This window comes from Anomalospiza imberbis, chromosome 21 (genome assembly GCF_031753505.1).
Source record: "Anomalospiza imberbis isolate Cuckoo-Finch-1a 21T00152 chromosome 21, ASM3175350v1, whole genome shotgun sequence".
In the NCBI taxonomy this organism is placed as follows: domain Eukaryota; kingdom Metazoa; phylum Chordata; class Aves; order Passeriformes; family Viduidae; genus Anomalospiza; species Anomalospiza imberbis.
In genome coordinates this window covers 3,953,261-3,970,545 of record NC_089701.1, presented here as the reverse complement: position 1 = coordinate 3,970,545, position 17,285 = coordinate 3,953,261, and the positions used below count along the sequence as shown (strand labels likewise).

General features: G+C 51.8%; 2 protein-coding genes across 2 annotated transcripts; both read left to right on the top strand.

Annotated features, from left to right (window-relative positions):
* Positions 1-5,243: 5,243 nt before the first annotated feature.
* On the top strand, positions 5,244-9,835 carry LOC137486149 (bile salt-activated lipase-like). The gene is made up of 11 exons (XM_068211167.1): positions 5,244-5,438; positions 5,715-5,865; positions 6,098-6,220; positions 6,557-6,754; positions 6,853-6,983; positions 7,397-7,504; positions 7,725-7,842; positions 8,114-8,300; positions 8,546-8,749; positions 8,986-9,183; positions 9,621-9,835. Exons 1-11 carry the CDS (start codon positions 5,373-5,375, stop codon positions 9,823-9,825), a joined length of 1,689 nt encoding a protein of 562 aa, XP_068067268.1. The 5' UTR covers positions 5,244-5,372; the 3' UTR covers positions 9,826-9,835.
* A 1,994-nt stretch (positions 9,836-11,829) lies between these two features.
* Positions 11,830-17,178, top strand: LOC137486166 (bile salt-activated lipase-like). Its single transcript, XM_068211198.1, has 11 exons — positions 11,830-12,008; positions 12,285-12,435; positions 12,864-12,986; positions 13,323-13,520; positions 13,619-13,749; positions 14,163-14,270; positions 14,489-14,606; positions 15,448-15,634; positions 15,880-16,083; positions 16,320-16,517; positions 16,955-17,178. The coding sequence occupies exons 1-11, from the start codon at positions 11,943-11,945 to the stop codon at positions 17,157-17,159; spliced, it is 1,689 nt and encodes a 562-aa protein (XP_068067299.1). The 5' UTR covers positions 11,830-11,942; the 3' UTR covers positions 17,160-17,178.
* Positions 17,179-17,285: the final 107 nt, after the last annotated feature.

Genomic DNA, 17,285 nt, shown 5'->3' with positions numbered 1-17,285 from the left:
TCAGTGCCCAGAGCAGCTTCTCCCCCGTGCTGCCCTTCCTGAGGTTTGGGAGGGGGATCTAGCACCTCACAATTGCACCAGTCACTAAGGTTTGGTGTACACATAATTGCTTTGTCTCTGAAAAGTAGTGAAAACCCCTGAGTGAATATAAGGGGGAAAAATCCTGACCGTTCCCATTTGAGCTGCAAAAGCATGAGCCAGCAAATACCCCTTCACAGCTTCTCCTAGGGCAGCAATAACCAAATCAACACAGCTGAAGATCACACCAGGGACAGCCTCCTGTGTTTGGATGAGCTCCCCTGGAGCTGTGCAAGCTCCCTGTGCAAACACCTCAGCCATGACAGGGAAGGGAATGAGAGATCCCTGCAGGGCACATCCTCTGCTTGGTTTCCCTGATGGAGCTGGGTCGTGCAGGATAAGCCAGTGTCACACCTGCAGCTTTAACAGGTTTCTTTAGCCTGCCAGACCATTCTGTTATCAGATGACTCCTCATCCAGACCATATGGACAGCCCTCGGCCTGCATCCCACCACCTTTGGTTCAGGCTGGTGTCTTGGGTCCAGCCTGTATCTGGGGATTTTACTGAGATGCAAGCCCTGTCCCTGTGCTGGCAGGATGTGCTCATCCTTGGCTGCCTGGGTGCAGTGCTGTCCCCTGCTCTCCATGGGATATGAGGCAGGAAACCTTCAGCAGTAGGTCAGGAGATCTCTACTGTGACCTGGTGACTCAAAGGCTCCATTTCTTGATAAGAAACCTACCTAGGAAACAATTTTTCTCTCTTAAAGGACATATCTAAACCAGGGCTGAAGTTCTGACTTGTATGCACCTACTTCTCTCCCTGAAGAGAGGGAGCTCAGTATCTGTAGGCATCTAAAGTTACACCAGCTGAGTCACAGCCCTGTGGTTTCTGCACCACTCTCAGGCTGAGTTTCTCACAGCTGATTCTGCTCCAGCCCATAATCTGCAGTTCTCCAGGTCATGAACAACCTCTAAGCCATTTAATTCCTCTGTGCATCAAGGGCTCCCCAGCAAGCACCAACAGCCACATTCAGCACTGGCCAACACAATTCTGAATTTCAAGGCTTCTTCATGAGGAGCAAGGGGTTTAAAAACCCATCTCCATTGATTCTGCCTTCCTCTTGAATAATTTTAAAGCCATGGGACTTTATCTTACATCCCAGGCTCATCTATATTAGGAGCTTTGGTGGGATTTTTAGCAGTGGTCAAGTTCATTGGTTTTTTCTCTTTATAAAATAGAAGTTATCTCTTGTCTCAGTTGAGGAAGGGGAAGTTGGAGATGACAGAGCATTCCTGTTCCTGAAAGGGCCCCATCCTGAGAGCGTGGACATGGTGAAGCAGTGTGTCAGTCAGACATCCCTGCCTCAGCTCCTTATTTAGATCCAGCCTGTAGCAGCTTCAAGATCTGCAGATAAGAGCAAGGTAGAATTCCTGCACATGCACAGCAATACACTGGAGTGGCACTATGAAAAACCCCACAAAAAACCCATAAAGCATCAAAGCAAGGTCTCTGCATTGGGATCTGCCAACCTGCATTTTTCACCTTAAAATATTTGCCCAAATTTGAGTAGGACAACAAGAAATGGAACTCAGGTGAGCTGTACTTGCAGTCTTGTTTGTTAACTTTATCTTACCTCCTTGAAGTATTAAAACTAAGTAGAACATCCCAAGTTAAAACCCTTTTCTTAGGAAAAGTATAATGTACTATTGGTAAGACTTTATTTCTGAATGACACTTATGAGATCTGCACAAAACTCATTTTCTAGTGTCTTAAAGGCAGAGCTGACAGGGGAGGAGACCTTGGGTTTCAGACTGAGTGTGCATGAGACACCTGAGGTTTCTCATGTTACCTGGTACGCAGGGAAGCAGCTGAAAACTCAGAGAGCCATGTCCCTGTGCCTGCTGCACAGTGCCACAACTGTGGTGGTGGAGAACTCAGCAGGATTGATAATGCTTTGCATTTGAATAGCTCATAGTGCCTAAGGAATTCAAAAGGGCACAGCATCCATCAGGAAGCAGGACTTAGCCCCCAGCCTGCAAGTTTTCTCACAGCATCATTATTAATTTTGCAGAAGATACAACACAAGCTTTGTGGTCGCCAGGAGCAATAATTTCTACTTTGGGGGTACCACCTCCTCATCCTCTCTTCCTCAATCCCCAAGTGCCCAGCAATCTTAGCTCAGAAGGGAATGTGACTCAGGCCTTCAACTGAAGGGCTGTCACCCACAAACCCTGAAGGCTGGATGTGGCCCTGGTTTTATCACTGGCCACCAGCTGCCTCTACAGCTCTTGCCTCCTCCCCAATGATTCAGCAAATCTTCTTTGAGGGGAAAAACAAGCACACAAGTGAACAAATCACAATGTCAGATTACAAAGATGAGCGGGGAAAAGCTGCGGCTCGAAGGAGGGAGATAAAAGTTGGTGAAGTTACATGAGCCAAGGATGAAAATTCCCAATAAAGACAAGGGTTTTTTTTTTGAAGGGGAGCAATAATAACGTGAAAAAAAGTGTTGTAGTTTGGATACTTAATGCTGTGGAACATTGCTAAGAGTAAGAGAACACAATGTGGAAGGAAATGAAGCATATTCTACCCTCTACTATCGGGCATTGCACAGGGCTGATAGGGATTTTTACTGGTGTAGATGAGAACGGAGCAGTCCATTCTGGTTTACACTGGAACAGAGTTTCCCTAAAAAAGCTATTTTCAGAAGGAGTTTCTGCTCTCTGTAACCAAGATTTCCAGTAATCTGGAAACCCCTTGCCAGGCACTTTGAATGTCACTGTTTCTGGAAAAAGGGATGCAAGTTATTAGCAGAGGGTAGTTGGAAGTAATGTTTTAACTCCTGACAGCTTTGGCCACTGCATCATATTTTTATAGCATAGCCCTTTTCCATAAATGTTTTGCTTCCTGCTTGAGATAAAACACAGGATCAGTGTAACAGCTCTATAGAATTAAAAGTAAAAAAGAAACTCCAGCCAAACCTTAGCTAGGAGATGTAATATTTCCTCTAAAGGCATTCTACTCTACTCAGAACCCAGACTTCCAAGAATGCCATGAAATCTTAGGGAAAATAAATGTTTGGAATTTATGGAGAGCTCATGCCACATTTGGGGAATCTCTCTGCCCAGCGAGTCCTCCAGTATCTGTGAGAAAGATGCAGCCTTCCCCTGAATTAAACGCAAGACAAAAAGTAAGCACAGAAGGAAGGGGAGCTCAGGAACTGTGGACATATATGGGATGGATAAACTGTTCCCAGAGGGAACGGGGTTCTGGGGTACATACTTACACTGCTGCTCTTCCCTAGGAAACACAAAAGAAGGAACCGTGGCACAACCCAGAGGCTTTCCCCTCAAGCTCACCTGGGATATTGTTGCTGTGTAAGTCCTGTAAAGAGTGCCAGGGGTGGCTCCTGTTAAAGCACCTCCCTGTGCTGTGCTGCCACCTGCTTTCACAGCTCTGGGAGTCTCCCCTCAGGTCTGACAATACTCAGGTGGGCTCTAGAACTCCAGTGTCAGCCCACCTGAAAAAGGGAGAACTTATCACCAAGTTCAAATGTTTAAAGCATGGCTACAGAGAGGATGGAGATTCCCTTTAGGAGGAGTCACATGGAAAAAACAAGGGGTAATGGGTACAAGTGACTCTTGGGGAGATTACGATTGGGTGCTAGAGGACAATTTTTCACAGTGAAAGCAGTCAGACATTGGAATAACCTCCTCAGGGAAGTGGTGGATTCCCAACACTCGACACTTCTCAGATCAGCTGGACAGGGTGCTGGGCTGTCTTAACTAGACCGGGTTTTGCCAAGGGACGTTGGATCAGGTGATCCTTGAGATCCCTTCCAAGCTGCTAGTCTTTGTTTCCATTAAAATGTGCTACTGCTGCACCCTACAGGCTGAAAACAGTTCTTTTATCATTAATCACAACTTCTAAACCAGGCTTATGGTTTTGTGGGTGGAGGTTGGCTCCTGGATATTTGGGGCTGGTTGTGTTTCTCCCCCATGCCAGAGCTCTCACAGAAGCAACACACAAAGTTCCCACCTCGCTGGGATGAGCAGGAGGAAGAGCAGCAGCTGCGACACGGACACACAGACATGCCACCAACCCTGACTCAAAGACCCCACAGTGGTGGGGGACACAGGACTCAGCTGTGCCAGAGATGTCCCACATGCTGGATCCCCATGGGGAAGGGAGAGCTCAGGAACAGGGGCGAGATGGGCTGGAGACCTTCAGCTGCTGAAGCTGCTGCCTTGTTCTGCTTTATCCCTTTAGCTCTGGCAAAACAGAGGAGGCACAGGGAGAAACTGCCTGGCAGGGGCCACTCCAGCAAAAGTCCACTTGAGGTGAGGGGACCTGGGGATGTGGTGAAGAGCACTGCCCCTCCCAGCACACCCCACACATCCTGGGAAGCAGCAAACCTGGCTTTCTGCCAGGAATCGATGCCATGTGTTCCTGTGCCCCCCAGGGCCACGATTGGCTTTGCTAGAACAACAATCTGGGAGATCTCCCACAAGAAACATCTTTCATTTTCTCACTGTTGGCCTTCATCTGCACTTTTTAAAGGGAAAAAAAAAAAAAAAAAAAGCATTTTCTTATTGCATTGCCCCTTGATGCAGAGGTTGGGCCAAAGCTAAATGAACCCACAGGTCACTCAGCTGAGTCCCTTCTCTTCTGGAATCTGGAGCACAAACTTCATTTTCACATGTTCCAGTGACAGCCTTATGTCTCTGTGAGCCATAGCCAGAGTGAAAAGCTGGTCCCTTCCCTGTTTCTTAGAGAGGGATTCCCTGGTTTGGGGTGAGAACCTGATTGGCCTCAGCAGGATCTGTCACCCACACAATGCCATCTTTGTGGTGAAGAAAACTCAACTAAACCACTCAGTGCTGCTGTCCAGACCAAGAAGAAATAGTGCACCAATGCTGTGGATAAATGGGCGGATACATTTTCATAATAACTGACTAATGACTCCTCTAGGAAGCTCAAAAAGCACCCAAGAGAGAGGCAAGCATCCAAATGAGCTGGTAATAAACCAGAGAGGAAAAATAATAGAGAAGTTGCATTCCCAAATAACTGAGTGTGGGAAGTATAGTCTGATGAGGATGGTGGCCAGGTAGAAAAAAGAAAAGATACCTGAGGAGGTTTGGCCTCCAGCCCACAGAAGCAGCACCTGCAGGGCTCTCACACGGCCATGCCCATCAGCCATGGACTGGCCTCAGGCTACTGAAGGACAAGGGTGTGGAGCTGCCCTGCTCCAGCTCCGAGCCAAGCCTGGCCCATGGCACTGGCACACACCTGCACTGGTGGCTTTATAAGCACAGCCCTCGAGCTGAGTCTGTCCCCTCAGGGCTGCCCTCACCATGGCTCGCTGGCACATCGTGGGCTTGGCCCTGTGCTCCTACCTCGGGGTAGCCTGGGCTGCGACCGTAAGTACAGAGGCTGGGTTTGCACCCTAAAGCTGAAGGGTTTCTCCTCCTGCCATGTGTCTTTGGGACTGTGGGGGAATTGCTGCTGCCTCTCTGCTCCCAAGGGCACCTGCAGGACGCCTGCACAGACACAGCTCCAGTGGCACCTGTGGGCTTTCCACAAGGCACCAAGGGCACGGGTGGGGAGGGCGCCATGTGACTGTGTGGCAGTGTGGGAAGCCAGAGTTATGAAGGACAGAGCAATGGATTTTCTCTTCTCTGTGGTACCTCCTGTAGCTGGGTGTGGTGCTCACCGAGGGAGGATTTGTGGAAGGTGAGAGCAAGAAACTGGGACTCTTTGGGAGCTACATTGACATCTTCAGAGGGATCCCCTTTGCTGCTCCTCCAAAGACTCTGGAAGACCCCCAACCTCATCCTGGCTGGGATGGTAAGGTCCAACTTCAGAATGCATTTGGTTTGGGGTTTTATTTTCACTTCTCTCTCTTCAATCTGGCACATATGGGAGATGGTACAACATATTACTCAGACTGGTCACAGTGGCAGGGGAGGCTTTGCTGCCAATTACATTGCACTCAGAGAAGAAAGGATGGGTGAGCAGACACCTTGCAACCACAGAATGGAGCTGATGCCCTTAACTGGTCTTCCCTCTTTCCTTGCAGGAACCCTGAAGGCAAAAGAATTCAAAAAACGCTGCATGCAGATGAAGCTGACACAGACTGATGTCCGTGGGAGCGAGGACTGTCTCTACCTGAACATCTGGGTCCCTCAAGGGAGAAAAGAGAGTACGAGCTTGGGAGGGACCTGGGATGGACTTTCCCACCTGCCTTGTGTGCACAGATTGTGCTGCAGCCTCTCTCAGCAGTTCTGTTCCATAGTGGGCAGGTGCTGAGCAGTGATTTTCAGGGGGAAAGGTGGGAACTGTGTCAGACAACATCCCTCACCTTCACCTTGTTGGGAGGGTCAGCCTCTTGAGCAGAGCAAGGATTTTCTTGCAGAGCATGGAGTCAGCTCCTGCCCAGGGCAGGTGGAGCGATGCTCAGGGAGGGGGTGAGGGGATGGAGGGGCAGCACCTCCCAGCTCAGTGGGGGCTCACTCTGCCCCTGTTCCTCTCCTGCCAGTCTCTACCAATCTGCCTGTGATGGTTTACATCTACGGCGGTGCCTTCCTGGTCGGAGGCAGCCAGGGAGCCAATTTCCTGGACAACTACCTGTACGATGGGGAGGAGATCGCCGTGCGGGGCAACGTCATCGTGGTGACCATCAACTACCGCCTGGGACCGCTGGGCTTCCTGAGCACCGGGGACGAAAACCTGCCAGGTAGCACGGCTGATCCCTCCCTGGGGCCCTGCCCTGGCTGCCCGCTTTGACAGCTTGGCTGTGCCCCTGCTCACTGCCGGGTGAACTCTGTCCCTCAGGGAACTACGGGCTCAAGGACCAGCACATGGCCATTGCCTGGGTGAAGAGGAACATCAAGGCCTTTGGGGGTGACCCAGACAACATCACCATCTTTGGGGAATCGGCCGGTGCCGCCAGTGTCTCCCTGCAGGTGAATGGTCCTTGTTGGCTCTGATCAGAGCCCCTGCTCTGTCAGTGGGAGAGAGGGACCCCCTGGCACTCCTCTGCTTTCCTCCCCACCTGCTGCCTCATTAATGTCCTGCCCTGGCCAGGACAGCAATGCTCAGCCTCAGTGCTTTGTAGCTGCTCCTCCTTCAGCTTCATCAATCCCACCAGTGCAGCCAGGTGTTCTGTGGAGAAACAGCCTTTACTTTCCATGTCCCCTCTTCTGCTCCTCTTCTCAGCGTCTCACTTTTTAACTCCTGACACTGTTGAACACCCCAAGACCTGGCAGTTTCCCCTGGCTGGGTGCACAAGCTGTGAGGTGATCAGTGGGGTCTGCTAGGCCATGGTCTCCTCAGGAGTTTGTACCCCAACCCCCCTTGTTTCCGTTTTGCCCACCAGACACTGTCCCCAAAGAACAAGGGCCTGTTCAAGAGAGCCATCAGCCAGAGTGGTGTTGGGGTCTGCAGCTGGGCCATCCAGAGGGACCCGCTCGTCTGGGCCAAAAAGGTAACGTGCAAGTCGTGCCTGGAAAATTATATAAAAAGAAAAAACCCAATTTCCTAGATTAGAGCCTGGCTAAGAAGGGATTGGGCAGGAGCTGTGCCCAGCAGAGCTGTGCAAAGTCACTGCTTTGAGATTAAAACTAACCCACAGCTCTGCCTCTGTTACAAAAACCCCTGTCTTTGGGGGCTAACGCTAGGGTCTTTCTCTCTCTTTTCTGCCACAGCTTGGAGAAAAGGTGGGCTGTCCCACAGGCAACACCACCTTCTTGGCCAAATGCCTCCGTATCTCTGACCCCAAAGCCCTGACTCTGGCCTACCATCTGCAGCTCACCCACCTGCCCAGTAAGTCCCCTGGCCTGTGCTCTGGTACCTCACCCACTCTTGGCTCTCCAAACCTCCTGCAGGACACTGGATCAACAGTCAGGAGTGTTGATGTGGTGCTTGTGTCCTTCAGAAAAGGGACATTAATGAGAGCTCTTGCAGTCACGTTTCTGAAGTCAGATGCACATTACACCTGATGAACACTGCCCACCTCAGCCTGTCCATGGGATATGCCAGACAACACATCTGTGTTTCCTCACCGCCTAACAAACTCCACTCTTGTCTCCTGCAGTGCCCCTGGTGCACACCCTCGCCCTGTCTCCGGTTGTGGATGGGGATTTCCTCCCAGACGTGCCAGAGAAGCTCTTTGCCAACGCTGCTGACATCGACTACGTGGCCGGGGTCAATGACATGGACGGGCACATCTTTGCCGGCATTGATTTACCCGCCATCAACCGCCCGCTGGTGAAAGTCACTGCGTGAGTCACAGATGCCCCTAGAGCCCTCAACAGGAGACATCTGCTCTTCAGTGTAGCTCCCAAACCCCAGGGAATCAGACTTGAGTGGACAGGGCACAACCTTCCAAGCAGGATGTCACTCCAAGCCTGGGCGCCCAGGCCTTTGGTTTCCGAGTCCAGAGCCTTTGAGAGAAAGGAGCAGGCAAGAGCCCTGCCCTACCTGAAGCTGCTGGTCAGTAATTAATTAATATCACTTGTCTTTTCAGTGACCAGGTCTATGATTTGGTCAAAGGCCTCACCGTGGACAGGGGCGAGGCTGGAGCCAACGCCACCTACAACATCTACACACAGAGCTGGGGTGACAAACCCGAGCAGGAGGTTGTGAAGAAGACAGTGGTGGAGCTGATCACTGACTACATCTTCCTGATTCCCACACAGCTGGCACTGGACCTGCACCTGCAGAATGCCAAGTGAGCAGCTCAGCCCTGGGGATGTTGCAGATGCAGGAGGGTTAGGGTGAGAGTTGGAAATGGAAGTTAAAAATGGCCTCAGGGTGTTTTCTCCTGAAACCGCCCCAGGGGAGGTGATGCATGTGAGCATCTTCCAAGGCTGAATCTCTGGCCCTGATGGTATTTGGAGTGTTGGTGGGGATTTGCAGCCCTTTTTCTGCTTTCTCCTTGCCCAGCCAGTCTCTTTGATTTCCCAGGAGTGGCAAGACCTACAGCTACGTGTTCTCCGAGCCGTCCCGCATGCCCATCTACCCCAGCTGGGTCGGGGCAGACCATGCTGATGACCTGCAGTACGTGTTTGGGAAGCCCTTTGCCACCCCCCTGGGCTACTGGCCTAAGCACAGGACTGTCTCAAAGGACATGATTGCTTACTGGACCAATTTTGCCAGGACTGGGTGAGTGATCTGTGGTTTGATGCTGCCCTTCAGGCTGCTGCTTTTGCCCAGTAGCTTTTCAGGATCATTCCCAGAAGTTCTCTGCCTTTGTGTTGTGAGCAGGGCTCTGTGTCTCACAGGGCTGGAGTTTGCTCTAGGTTCTCTTCATCCATAGTGCACTTGGGGAGGACAGAGACATTTTCATGACTTACGATCTCTGCTTCCACTTCATGAGGTTTAGTCCTGAATCCTTGTGTTCAGGCAGGACATAAGTCCCTGTGTGAAGCTGGGATGATGCCAGCGGGGATGGATGGAGGAGATTACAGGTCATCAACTCACTCCTGGCAGGCAGAATTCCTATGGCTTGTCCCAGTGTCAAACACTGCATGGTAATGCACTTAAACTGCATCCCCAAGCTGCCCTGATAAACCTGAGCTTCTGTGTCTCCTTTTTCCCAGTGACCCCAACAAAGGGCATTCGGATGTGCCCGTTTCCTGGCCAGCCTACACCAACAAGGGCAAGTACTACCTAGATATCAACCACAAGATGGACAAGAACTCTGTGAAGCAGGACCTGAGATCCCGGTTTGTGACCTTCTGGAACTCGGTCTATCTGCAGCTGCCACAGGTTGCCGACATCTCCCAGTCGGAGTTAATGTTCTGAACCCTATAAATGCAGTTCATTAAAGGCTTCTAACTGAGTGACTCTGGTTCTCATTCTGTTTGCCACGACAGGATTTTCTTGCCAACGTTAAGGTCAGGCAGGGAAGGACATCCATTGTGTGGGCAGTGTGCGTTCCCCTGGCTGTGACACCCCGATGTCCCAGGGAAGCTGCTGGCTGCTGGGGTCCAGTCTCTCCCTGCTCAGCCAGCTGTTGGCCCTGGGGTTGTTCTTCCTCATTGCCTCTGTGAGCCCAGGCAGGACAGCCCCAATCCTGACCTGTCCTCCAGATTTCCCTGTGCTACCATCAAGATTTCTGCTACTGCCAATCAGATCCTAGAGATACAGCTGCAACAGGTGAATGCAAACCAGTCCTGACCTATTATTTATCATGCACCAACATTGCTCAGGAACTGATGGGGCAGAATAAATCCATGGGGGTGGTTATTCCACACTGGTTTTAGGGCAGAGGTTGGGCTGGATTGGGCTGAGGAGCTGCATCTCTGAGCAGGGCCGGACAAGGAGCACAACTTTCCACAAACCTTGTCCACCTCATGTTCCCATCCACACACTGTACACTGGACCTGGCCTGTCCAGGCCCTGGCACCCTGTGGGGAGAGCAGGGGGGCCATGCTGGAGCTGCCCCATAGGCCTGGCTGGTGTGGAGAACCCAGAGCTGGTGTGGGACATCTGGGCCATGCTGTGGATGCTGAGAGGAGAGCACGGGGTGTTACAGGGGATGGGACACAGGTGCATGTGTTGAGGTTCTCCATGCAGAGAGGCCGGAGGATGGGGAGCCCACCCCTGAGGTCAGGGAGCCCCTGCACTAGAACCATCCTCCTACCTGCTTCCAGAGGGCTGGAGCCAAGGGCAGGGTTTCCAAGGATCGATGCCATGTGTTCCTGTGCCCCCCTGGCCCCAACTGGCTTTGCCAGAAGAACAATCTGGGAGATCTCCCACAAGAAACATCTTTCATTTTCTCACTGTTGGCCTTCACTGGCAATTTTAAAGGAAAAAAAAATCTAGATTGAGTTGGCAGTTCCCTCTTACTTTGCCCCTGTCCCAGTGAGTAGCTGCATTAGCTCCAGGAGAGCAAATGCAGAGGGTAAAACCTTTCCAACATATTTCATATGGATCAGTCCTGAGTGCTGGAGGGTTTTCTGCCAGCCAGGGCAGAGCTCCTCTGTCACTGTGCAACTGCATGTAGCTTTGAATGGATTTTTAAAATTTTCTTTCTTCAGTGGTGCCATGAGAGTCTTTATGGTATCAGTGTGTGATCAAGAGAAGTTGGGCCAAAGTTAAAACAACCCATTGCTCAACCGGCTGAGTCCCTTTTTAGAAATCTGGAACACAAACTCCATTTTTTCATGTTCCTATGAAGACTCTCATTTCACCATAAAATGAACAGGAATCCTTTCCTTCCGTGCTTCTCTTACCAACAGATGTTCTTCCAACTCTGGGATTAAATGTGGAAAGGTATTGCACACTGACAGATGAATTTTCTGTTAGAGATACATTTCAAAGCTATTGTTTGGATCTGTTCATTCCCCCCTCTCTCTGACAAACACAACAAGGAGTGAAGATGACAAAGAGCTGTTGCCATGATATGAGGAGGAAGGAAACTTCAAGCCTTCTGATAGATGTGGCAATGAAATGGAGACAGAAATTCTGGACTATATATAAACTCAATGAGCAATCTGGCTGCTGTTGGATGGAATCAGCTTTAGGACTTGCTGTCATTTTGTATATTTTACATTCCCCAGTGTGTTATGAATGCAAGGCTTCTCATAGGTTGCTGATAATATGTTCTACTGCACAGCTTAATATGATTTCAGCCCCCTGTGCTTGGATGAGGCTCCTCAAGACTCCATTTGGTATAATTTCTCTGGAATTTTCCTTTGGTTTGGCCACCAGCCCACAGAAGCAGCACCTGCAGGGCTCTCACATGGCCATGCCCATTAGCCATGGACTGGCCTCAGGCTACTGAAGGACAAGGGTGTGGAGCTGCCCTGCTCCAGCTCCGAGCCAAGCCTGGCCCATGGCACTGGCACACACCTGCACTGGTGGCTTTATAAGCACAGCCCTCGAGCTGAGTCTGTCCCCTCAGGGCTGCCCTCACCATGGCTCGCTGGCACATCGTGGGCTTGGCCCTGTGCTCCTACCTCGGGGTAGCCTGGGCTGCGACCGTAAGTACAGAGGCTGGGTTTGCACCCTAAAGCTGAAGGGTTTCTCCTCCTGCCATGTGTCTTTGGGACTGTGGGGGAATTGCTGCTGCCTCTCTGCTCCCAAGGGCACCTGCAGGACGCCTGCACAGACACAGCTCCAGTGGCACCTGTGGGCTTTCCACAAGGCACCAAGGGCACGGATGGGGAGGGCGGCATGTGACTGTGTGGCAGTGTGGGAAGCCAGAGTTATGAAGGACAGAGCAATGGATTTTCTCTTCTCTGTGGTACCTCCTGTAGCTGGGTGTGGTGCTCACCGAGGGAGGATTTGTGGAAGGTGAGAGCAAGAAACTGGGACTCTTTGGGAGCTACATTGACATCTTCAGAGGGATCCCCTTTGCTGCTCCTCCAAAGAGACTGGAAGACCCCCAACCTCATCCTGGCTGGGATGGTAAGGTCCAACTTCAGAATGCATTTGGTTTGGGGTTTTATTCTTGCTTTTCTCTCTTTTAGTCTGTTTTTCTCAAGCTAGATGTTCTTGCCTGCTTTCATCTAATAAGGATGGCGAAGAAAAAGCTCTTTGTCTTCTGAAGGGTCTGGGAGTCTTTGCCGAAATGTTCCCAAGGAACTCAAGTAACGCCGGCAATTAACAATGCTCCGGCATGGCACCTGCACCTGCCTTCCCCCTGCCTTGGCTGTCCAGAGCTGGTTCATAAGGGAAAGTCTCCCAGTTTGTCATGCCCTCATACCAGGCACAGTGGCAGGGGAGGATTTGTGGCCACTGCACTGCACTTAGAGAGGAGAGGATGGGTGAGCAGACACCTTGCAACCACAGAATGGAGCTGATGCCCTTAACTGGTCTTCCCTCTTTCCTTGCAGGAACCCTGAAGGCAAAAGAATTCAAAAAACGCTGCATGCAGATGAAGCTGACACAGACTGATGTCCGTGGGAGCGAGGACTGTCTCTACCTGAACATCTGGGTCCCTCAAGAGAGAAAAGAGAGTACGAGCTTGGGAGGGACCTGGGATGGACTTTCCCACCTGCCTTGTGTGCACAGATTGTGCTGCAGCCTCTCTCAGCAGTTCTGTTCCATAGTGGGCAGGTGCTGAGCAGTGATTTTCAGGGGGAAAGGTGGGAACTGTGTCAGACAACATCCCTCACCTTCACCTTGTTGGGAGGGTCAGCCTCTTGAGCAGAGCAAGGATTTTCTTGCAGAGCATGGAGTCAGCTCCTGCCCAGGGCAGGTGGAGCGATGCTCAGGGAGGGGGTGAGGGGATGGAGGGGCAGCACCTCCCAGCTCAGTGGGGGCTCACTCTGCCCCTGTTCCTCTCCTGCCAGTCTCTACCAATCTGCCTGTGATGGTTTACATCTACGGCGGTGCCTTCCTGGTCGGAGGCAGCCAGGGAGCCAATTTCCTGGACAACTACCTGTACGATGGGGAGGAGATCGCCGTGCGGGGCAACGTCATCGTGGTGACCATCAACTACCGCCTGGGACCGCTGGGCTTCCTGAGCACCGGGGACGAAAACCTGCCAGGTAGCACGGCTGATCCCTCCCTGGGGCCCTGCCCCGGCTGCCCGCTTTGACAGCTTGGCTGTGCCCCTGCTCACTGCCGGGTGATCTCTGTCCCTCAGGGAACTACGGGCTCAAGGACCAGCACATGGCCATTGCCTGGGTGAAGAGGAACATCAAGGCCTTTGGGGGTGACCCAGACAACATCACCATCTTTGGGGAATCAGCTGGTGCCGCCAGTGTCTCCCTGCAGGTGAATGGTCCTCGTTGGCTCTGATCAGAGCCCCTGCTCTGTCAGTGGGAGAGAGGGACCCCCTGGCACTCCTCTGCTTTCCTCCCCACCTGCTGCCTCATTAATGTCCTGCCCTGGCCAGGACAGCAATGCTCAGCCTCAGTGCTTTGTAGCTGCTCCTCCTTCAGCTTCATCAATCCCACCAGTGCAGCCAGGTGTTCTGTGGAGAAACAGCCTTTACTTTCCATGTCCCCTCTTCTGCTCCTCTTCTCAGCGTCTCACTTTTTAACTCCTGACACTGTTGAACACCCCAAGACCTGGCAGATTCCCCTGGCTGGGTGCACAAGCTGTGAGGTGATCAGTGGGGTCTGCTAGGCCATGGTCTCCTCAGGAGTTTGTACCCCAACCCCCCTTGTTTCCGTTTTGCCCCCCAGACGCTGTCCCCAAAGAACAAGGGCCTGTTCAAGAGAGCCATCAGCCAGAGTGGTGTTGGGGTCTGCAGCTGGGCCATCCAGAGGGACCCGCTCGTCTGGGCCAAAAAGGTAACGTGCAAGTCGTGCCTGGAAAACTATAAAAAGAAAAAACCCAATTTCCTAGATTAGAGCCTGGCTAGGAAGGGATTGGGCAGGAGCTGTGCCCAGCAGAGCTGTGCAAAGTCACTGCTTTGAGATTAAAACTAACCCACAGCTCTGCCTCTGTTACAATAACCCCTGTCTATGGGAGCTAACGCTAGGGTCTTTCTCTCTCTTTTCTGCCACAGCTTGGAGAAAAGGTGGGCTGCTCCACAGACAACACCACCGTCTTGGCCAACTGCCTCCGTATCTCTGACCCCAAAGCCTTGACTCTGGCCTACCATCTGCAGCTCACCCACCTGCCCAGTAAGTCCCCCATCCCATGATGTGGCCCATCAGCCAACCTGGGCTTCCCAAGCGCTTGGCAGGACTCTGGAGCAATTGCCGGGAGTGTTGAGGTGTTGAAGGGCCCTTCAGAAAAGGGACATTAATGAGAGCTCTTGCAGTCACGTTTCTGAAGTCAGATGCACATTGAACCTGATGCTGCCCAGCATGCAATGGCAACATTGGCAGAGGGATTATCCAATGTCTTGGCCACAGAGCAACTGTTTGGGCTTCCTGTTCTCTGAAAGCAGCAAGAGCAATCCCAGAAACAGCTTGTAAACAAACAAACAAACAAAAAAGATCACATCCTTGCTATTTCTATTTGAGTCGCTGGGTGGAGTGCAGGAACGCTGCTGCTTTTGTGCCTGTGGTGATTCCTTTCCCAAGAAGAATCTCCTGGTGCTCCTGGTCACAAACCACAGCGTTTAGCCTTGGTCAGGCCAGAGAGCAGCCAAAACACTGCCGTGCAACTGCACACTCTGGGCTGACAATCCTGACAATCAGACAGCATGGCCAGGTGGGATGAGAAGTTCAGCTCTTTCCTATCTTTGGCTGCGATTTTTGGAAAGGGATTTGCAGGAGGAGTGGATTTGTGGATGTTCCCAGATGGTGTTTATCTGGCAGATCTCTTGCTCTTCTCATTCAGCCATAGTCATGAGGTTTACCCTGCACCTGGGTGACCTCCTGCCCATACTGAAGTCACTGCTCAAGCTGTCATTCACCTCAGCTTGTTCTTTCCCAAGCTCTTTGAGTCATGGGATATGCCAGACAACACATCTGTGTTTCCTCACCGCCTAACAAACTCCATTCTTGTCTCCTGCAGTGCCCCTGGTGCACACCCTCGCCCTGTCTCCGGTTGTGGATGGGGATTTCCTCCCAGACATGCCAGAGAAGCTCTTTGCCAACGCTGCTGACATCGACTACGTGGCCGGGGTCAATGACATGGACGGGCACATCTTTGCCGGCATTGATTTACCCGCCATCAACCGCCCGCTGGTGAAAGTCACTGCGTGAGTCACAGATGCCCCTAGAGCCCTCAACAGGAGACATCTGCTCTTCAGTGTAGCTCCCAAACCCCAGGGAGTCAGACTTGAGTGGACAGGGCACAACCTTCCAAGCAGGATGTCACTCCAAGCCTGGGCGCCCAGGCCTTTGGATTCCGAGTCCAGAGCCTTTGCGAGAAAGGAGCAGGCAAGAGCCCTGTCCTACCTGAAGCTGCTGGTCAGTAATTAATTAATATCACTTGTCTTTTCAGTGACCAGGTCTATGATTTGGTCAAAGGCCTCACCGTGGACAGGGGCGAGGCTGGAGCCAACGCCACCTACAACATCTACACACAGAGCTGGGGTGACAAACCCGAGCAGGAGGTTGTGAAGAAGACAGTGGTGGAGCTGATCACTGACTACATCTTCCTGATTCCCACACAGCTGGCACTGGACCTGCACCTGCAGAATGCCAAGTGAGCAGCTCAGCCCTGGGGATGTTGCAGATGCAGGAGGGTTAGGGTGAGAGTTGGAAATGGAAGTTAAAAATGGCCTCAGGGTGTTTTCTCCTGAAACCGCCCCAGGGGAGGTGATGCATGTGAGCATCTTCCAAGGCTGAATCTCTGGCCCTGACGGTATTTGGAGTGTTGGTGGGGATTTGCAGCCCTTTTTCTGCTTTCTCCTTGCCCAGCCAGTCTCTTTGATTTCCCAGGAGTGGCAAGACCTACAGCTACGTGTTCTCCGAGCCGTCCCGCATGCCCATCTACCCCAGCTGGGTCGGGGCAGACCATGCTGATGACCTGCAGTACGTGTTTGGGAAGCCCTTTGCCACCCCCCTGGGCTACTGGCCTAAGCACAGGACTGTCTCAAAGGACATGATTGCTTACTGGACCAATTTTGCCAGGACTGGGTGAGTGATCTGTGGTTTGATGCTGCCCTTCAGGCTGCTGCTTTTGCCCAGTAGCTTTTCAGGATCATTCCCAGAAGTTCTCTGCCTTTGTGTTGTGAGCAGAGCTCTGTGTCTCACAGGGCTGGAGTTTGCTCCGGGTTCTCTTCATCCATAGTGCACTTGGGGAGGACAGAGACATTTTCATGACTTACGATCTCTGCTTCCACTTCATGAGGTTTAGTCCTGAATCCTTGTGTTCAGGCAGGACATAAGTCCCCGTGTGAAGCTGGGATGATGCCAGCGGGGATGGATGGAGGAGATTACAGGTCATCAACTCACTCCTGGCAGGCAGAATTCCTATGGCTTGTCCCAGTGTCAAACACTGCATGGTAATGCACTTAAACTGCATCCCCAAGCTGCCCTGATAAACCTGAGCTTCTGTGTCTCCTTTTTCCCAGTGACCCCAACAAAGGGCATTCGGATGTGCCCGTTTCCTGGCCAGCCTACACCAACAAGGGCAAGTACTACCTAGATATCAACCACAAGATGGACAAGAACTCTGTGAAGCAGGACCTGAGATCCCGGTTTGTGACCTTCTGGAACTCGGTCTATCTGCAGCTGCCACAGGTTGCCGACATCTCCCAGTCGGAGTTAACGTTCTGAACCCTATAAATGCAGTTCATTAAAGGCTTCTAACTGAGTGACTCTGGTTCTCATTCTGTTTGCCACGACAGGATTTTCTTGCCAACGTTAAGGTCAGGCAGGGAAGGACATCCATTGTGTGGGCAG